General features: G+C 52.0%; 2 protein-coding genes across 2 annotated transcripts; both read left to right on the top strand.

The window, feature by feature from the left end:
* Positions 1-83: 83 nt before the first annotated feature.
* On the top strand, positions 84-1,320 carry BU25DRAFT_450680 (uncharacterized protein; the record flags this gene model as incomplete). The annotated part of the gene is made up of 2 exons (XM_033709710.1): positions 84-911; positions 962-1,320. Exons 1-2 carry the CDS (start codon positions 431-433, stop codon positions 1,318-1,320), a joined length of 840 nt encoding a protein of 279 aa, XP_033558831.1. The 5' UTR covers positions 84-430.
* A 2,193-nt stretch (positions 1,321-3,513) lies between these two features.
* Positions 3,514-5,638, top strand: BU25DRAFT_374074 (uncharacterized protein). The gene is made up of 2 exons (XM_033704054.1): positions 3,514-3,879; positions 3,928-5,638. The coding sequence occupies exons 1-2, from the start codon at positions 3,853-3,855 to the stop codon at positions 5,512-5,514; spliced, it is 1,614 nt and encodes a 537-aa protein (XP_033558830.1). The 5' UTR covers positions 3,514-3,852; the 3' UTR covers positions 5,515-5,638.
* Positions 5,639-6,000: the final 362 nt, after the last annotated feature.

The following is a 6,000-nucleotide window of genomic DNA, read 5'->3' as shown; positions in this document are numbered from 1 at the left end:
AACCGCGTGGGCACGGACCACGCGCCTCCTAATCTCGTTTCCTCCGACGTACCGATACCCCCGGCGCCTGGAGCGTTACCCCCCATCTCTAAGCTGCAACACGAGCTTCATCCCTTATCCATGCACAGTTGTGCAGCGCTTCGAAGTGGCTGGAGCATTATATCGCATAATCAGAAGCCAGCGATTTGGAAGAGCACGGATTGGCCGCGGACATCGTAGCTGAGGTTGCGATGGAGGGTGATGTTTGGCGCTGAATGCCTTTGCGGACCCTGCAGAGTGACAGATGCGTGTAGATCGTCATATGTATGTGAATGATAAATAGCGCGGGGGGTGCTCCACTGCGTGCTTGACGATCTCATCCCTCAACGAATTGACATACCTGTCACCTCCTCTCTTCACATACTCTATCCACAACCTCACAGACAATCAAATGGGCTTCCTTGACAGCATCGTCAACAACCTCACAGGCCAGAGCCAGCATGGCGGGCAACAGCAGCAGAGCCAGCAACACGGTCCCCCACCAGTCTCTCCGCCTTGGTACGCCGAGTGGGATTCCCGCGATAACAGGTGGCTCTTCGTAAACCAGCAGACCGGCGAACGCACATTCAACTACCCCGGTCCGGGTAACCAAAGCCAAGGTGGCTACGGACAGCAAGGCGGTTATGGACCACAGGGTGGATACGGGCAACAAGGCTACGGCCAACAGCAGAGCGGATACGGTGGCGGCTACGGACAGCAAGGAGGCTACGACCAACAACAAGGTTACGGCCAGCATGGTGGCTATGGCGGAGGTTACCCTCCGCAGGAACAGCATCAGAAGAAGGAGGGCAGTAATGCGTGGAAGTACGCTGCTGGAGGAGCTGCTGGTCTTGTCGGTGGTGCGCTGCTGATGCACGAGGGCGAGAACATCAGTAGGTCTTCAAAGTAATTGCAATACTTCAATATGCTAACAACCCCATAGAGCAAGATTGGGATGAGGATAAGTACCGCATGGAACAGAGCATGGATAACTTCGGCAAAGACGTCGAGAACTTCCCCGAGAACGCCGCGAACTGGACAGGCCAACAAGTCGGCAATGTAGAGAACTTCGGCGATCGTGTCGAGAACGGCTGGGACAATGCTGTAAACGACGTCGAAGAGTTCCCTGAGGATGCGGCGAGGTGGACTGGCGAGAAGGTCCAGGAGGTAGAGGACATCCCACAAGACATTGAGAACAAGTGGGATAATGCTGTGGACGATGTCGAGGACTTTGGGGATCGCATGGACAACGCGTATGATGAGGGGAGAGACGAGCAGAGATATGATGATGGTGACTACTAAAACTCAGTTAGAAAGTCGAAACATCGGCCATATGCAGCGTTGAACAACTGTCTTCCTTTTATCTCTTTTCAGTCTATGTGTCTCCGTCGTTGTTGTGTTATGCTTGCGTAGCTCCTGTCATTATCGTTGCATGTCCAGGTGGACTGCTCCCACACTTAAGACTTCTGGGCATGATGTCCCATCCTCAGCGCGTCTGCGTTTCTCTAGAGTTGAACATGCATACAACAGTTAGTATGGCCAGCGATCAGTTCACTGCTTTCATCTTTTCTACGAGACGCTGCGCTCCAATTTCACTCATGCGTCCGCACTTTCACTTTCACTTTTGTTAGCGTGCTTGGCTTGCCTACTCTCGCCAAACACAAGTTGCTTTTCATTCCCTCCGCAACAGCAGCACTCCCCCCACACACAGCTGTGACTACCTCTACCCTCCTTATCTGCAGCACTCGACACTGCTTGAGCAGCGACAACAATGACCTTCTTTGACTGATATCTCGGCGTCTCGAAGTCGACTTTCCTCGCTAGCAGAGTCATCCTGGCGAATCCAAACGATGCCTACTACGACGACCGCTGCTCGTTCTGATGGTGCAGCTACGGCGACGATCATGAAGGCGTCCGCGTTCTACCATGCAACCACGTATTCGGCAAAGATTGTGTTTCAGCCATGGTTGAGATGGACAATGGTCACGTTTGTCCCATCTGCCACTGCACCCTGTTCCAAAATTTCTGGAAGACTATGCTGTCCGCTCTGATCATGGAACTACTCGAACGTATTGCAACCCAGCTCCAGTTCTGATATCACACGATCCTAGTCTTCTACCACGAGTCCTCGCCTTGGCGGCGATTCGCCGTGCGGTTCTTGAAAAGTACGTTTATGTTTTTGTGGCCCAACTGGAACCTATACTACTGGGCATCGATCATTCAAAAGCGCTACACAAACTTTCAAGAGCGTAACCCTGTCCTGAATCTCGGGCGCCCTCAATCCGTCTTGATGACGTTCCAATACAACCTCTACAACCCAGTCCTCATGGCACGCAGCTTCTGGAAAGGTCATTATAGATCATGCCTTCGGCAATAATGACTGCTTCTGACATCACGTTGTTGATGGCTATGGTCTCCATCGCACAGTACACTGGGCTTGACGGCGGATGTAACAACAAGCGAGATACTAGAGCTCTCACTTTGATCTTGGTTGTCTCAATTGGCATCCCTCACACCCACAAAATCTAGAGTCCGTGGCACATCTGCCGCCAGCAGGATCCGATGTGGTTGTTGGACGTTGTGTATGACAAGAGTCCTGTACTAGGTTACGCCCTGCTTGCAGCTATGGCGTCTTGATCCACATAACTCGGCAAGGAATGAAAGACCGTGGAGATATTCAGCTGGGGATGAGGGGTGTTCATTTGTCTGCGATGGAACAACGACGTGTGTACAGACGTACCAACTTGGTAACGGGTAACACATAAATGTAAATCATACGCAATAACCCATTCATTTTTGCCTTTTATGTCTCCTGTCCCTGTTCCTCTTCTTTCTCTTCTTCTCTTTCTTCGCTGCATGGCTGACTTGCTTTAGCATCTTCTCTTTTCGCTTTGCATACCAGCTCTTGTAGTGTGCGTGAACGTGCTTCAAGGTGTAGAACACGAACATGACGGCTGCTTCGGCTTTGAGTTTGACATGCACTTGCTGCACATAGGAGAATTGAAAGGGAAGCTTCGATACGATTGCTGCGTATGCATTGCCGAAGAACGAGAACGGCGTGAAGACTGGTGCATCGAGAGCGGTAGTGACGTTGTGTGATTCATCGACCATTGCTGATATTAGGATCTAGACAAAAGATAGTTGTAGGCTTACCTAGCAAGCCATGCGTTACTATGCTAGTATAGACAGCTTTATCAGCACACGAATGTCACTGCTAAGAATATCTACTGTGATATGCTTGAAGCCATTTAGACTTCTCCATTCATGCGCTTGACGTTCACATGAGCAGGCGCGACACTCCGCGCATTGATGTATAGAATGTCGTATAATGTCAGAGGTGGTCAATCTTGAAGTCCATATAGTACTTTCGTCACTTAATGTCATGATTGAGTCGTGGTTGTGCACAAGCCATGAACAACCGCTTTAGCGTATCCTTGTATGACGCGCTTTTCGGACCGGCCTTAGATGACGTCTGGCAATCAGCCAAACTTAGTACTTTGGGAGATTTGTTACCTTCGCTGAAGTCCTGAAATCATTCTTTCACTCCTGCAACAATGTTCTGGACGAGCAGCCCTTGAGCGCCGGACGACAACGCCAAGCCTGCAAGCCCAGCAATTTTGACCCCTCTTTGACTGCGTGCGGCTTCGGTACAACCCGACAGGCAACCAAGCTGTGTAACCACCAACAACTGCGCAAGCAAACGAAAAGCAGCCAGTTTCGTCTGAACCGTGGCAGCGACTGCAAGTTTGCTATCTCGAGTTCAAGCTCTTTCGACTTCCTTCCTTACGAGCATGCAACTTGCGTATATAAATCGACACCACTACAGAACTAAAGATGGATGAACATCTACGCATTCTTGAGGTATACACGCGTGGTCAAGGTCGCACATCTTCGCTAACCAGTCTGCAGCAAGAATATTGCCCACCAATAGATCCCGCCCTCGTTGCTGCATTCTACAGCGACTTTGCAGATGCGCCCAACGCGTTAGAGCAAGCTAGAGAACTGCTCGACCCCATCAAAGCCTCAGCCATCGCAGAGCAGCTTACCGAGTTCGATGCCTCTGGCAGCAGTGGAGGCCCTGTACGCGACAGCCCCGGCAAGCACAGCTCAGATGTCGACTCGAACGCAGACACTTGGGTGACGCGAACGACCTTAACCGACGCGACACACCTCTCAAACGATCTCTCGGCGCTCAGCGTGGATGGAAGGTCAGCAGATGGCTCCGAGGAGTCATGGGAGGGAGGCTACTACAAGGACACCGAGCATTTCGACATAAAGACCAAGGAGCTACTGCTGGCAGAGACTTTTCCCAATTTGCGCCCAGAACTTGTGGCATATACACTGAAGAAGTGCAATGACGACTTCAGCAAGGCTACAGACGAGCTGTTGAACCACGTCTACTTCGAGGACGCAAGGATAAGTCCCACCGAGGAAGCGGCGCCATTTGCTAAGGGCATAGACGCCTTCTTTGAGGGCCATCATGTACCGCAGAAGAGCAAGAAGGGTAAGGGCAAGAGGAAACAGAAGGTCTCCCTGTACGATGTAAGTTCCGCCAACTTCTCTGGAACCGACCTCTCCGGCACTGCGACGCCCAACCGCTGGCAGAACAGCAGCCGCGACGTAGAGTTCATCACAGCACGTACAAAGCTCCCAGCGAAGGTCGTTTCTTCAATGTACCACGAGAAGAGCGCGTCGCTGTCTGGTACCATCTTGGCCTTTGTGAATAAGGACATGAAGGCCCATGAGAACGAAGAGCCTGACGCCGGCTTCGTGATAGATGCTACGACTGTCACCGAAGACTTCCCCACGATTGGTCTTGGTCAGGCTGTGGCGCTCGTACGACTTGTAGACGGCTCACCAGACAAGGCGCGAGACATGGCGAAGGCCCTCACCGAGCAGCCAGCAAGCGAGACCGGTGGCAAAGGCGGTATCAAGCTTGACTTCAAATACGCGCCTGTCAATCTTGACGACGATGAGCCTCGAGCGAGCAAGCTCCCGGACCTGCCTTCATCCATCCGGCCACATACAACTGCGTCGGTAGCCCTACGACGCAATGAAGCGTACCAGAAAGCAGCAGAGGCTCATCGCAAGGGCGGGCGCATGAAGGCTGTTGCAGGGTACTACGCACAAGAAGCCAGAAACTATGATGCCAACATGAAGGTTATGAGCCAGGCTGATGCCGATGCATTCGTTGCACAGCAATCTTCGTCCACGATCCTCGATCTGCACGGAGTCACTGTGGCGGATGCGGCAAGAATCGCCAGACAGAGGACACAGATGTGGTGGAACTCGCTTGGCGAACAGCGCATAGCAGAGTACGGCGGTGCACGTGGAGGGGTCGGCAGCTATAGGATTGTTGTCGGCTTGGGTAGGCACAGCGCTGATGGCAGAGGCAAACTTGGACCAGCAGTTGTGAAAGCGCTTGTCGAGGAAGGCTGGAAAGTCGAAGTCGGCTCTGGTGAGTTGCTCGTCACCGGCATGAACAGAAGGAGATGAACAAGACTTGGGCTCGAATATTGTACATACAGTCAGCGTGAAGATACTCGGCTGAAGATAGATTTATGATTACATATACCGGCGCAGTGCAAAGCACAACATGTACAAAAGCAATCAAACTCACATGTTCATACCAACTACATCGCAGCCTCATTCCCCAGACATCAAATGCGGCTCTGCCTTAGGATCGCCCTATCTCTGTTTCAGGCTCTCTTACACTAGCGTCGCCGCTAGCAATTAACCTTCTTCCAACCATCACCTCATGTCGGCCAGACCAAGCCCAAAACACACGACAGCACGTCAAAAGAGGGTTCTCACACAGCACGTAGCAATTTCTTTCGCTACTGTGGAATATGTGGGGTTTTGAAACCAAAACGCGCGGTTTCTGCTCGGAGATCCACGGCGCCGCGCTGTCGTTTCATGGAAGTCGCGACGCGAGATGCTGCACTAAGGTCGTGGGTTTGTGAGGTTGTGAGGTTGAAAGTG

The sequence above is a fragment of the Macroventuria anomochaeta genome (genome assembly GCF_010093625.1).
Source record: "Macroventuria anomochaeta strain CBS 525.71 unplaced genomic scaffold BU25scaffold_30, whole genome shotgun sequence".
Classification (NCBI taxonomy): Eukaryota; Fungi; Ascomycota; class Dothideomycetes; order Pleosporales; family Didymellaceae; genus Macroventuria; species Macroventuria anomochaeta.
This window is presented reverse-complemented; position numbering and strand designations above follow the sequence as displayed.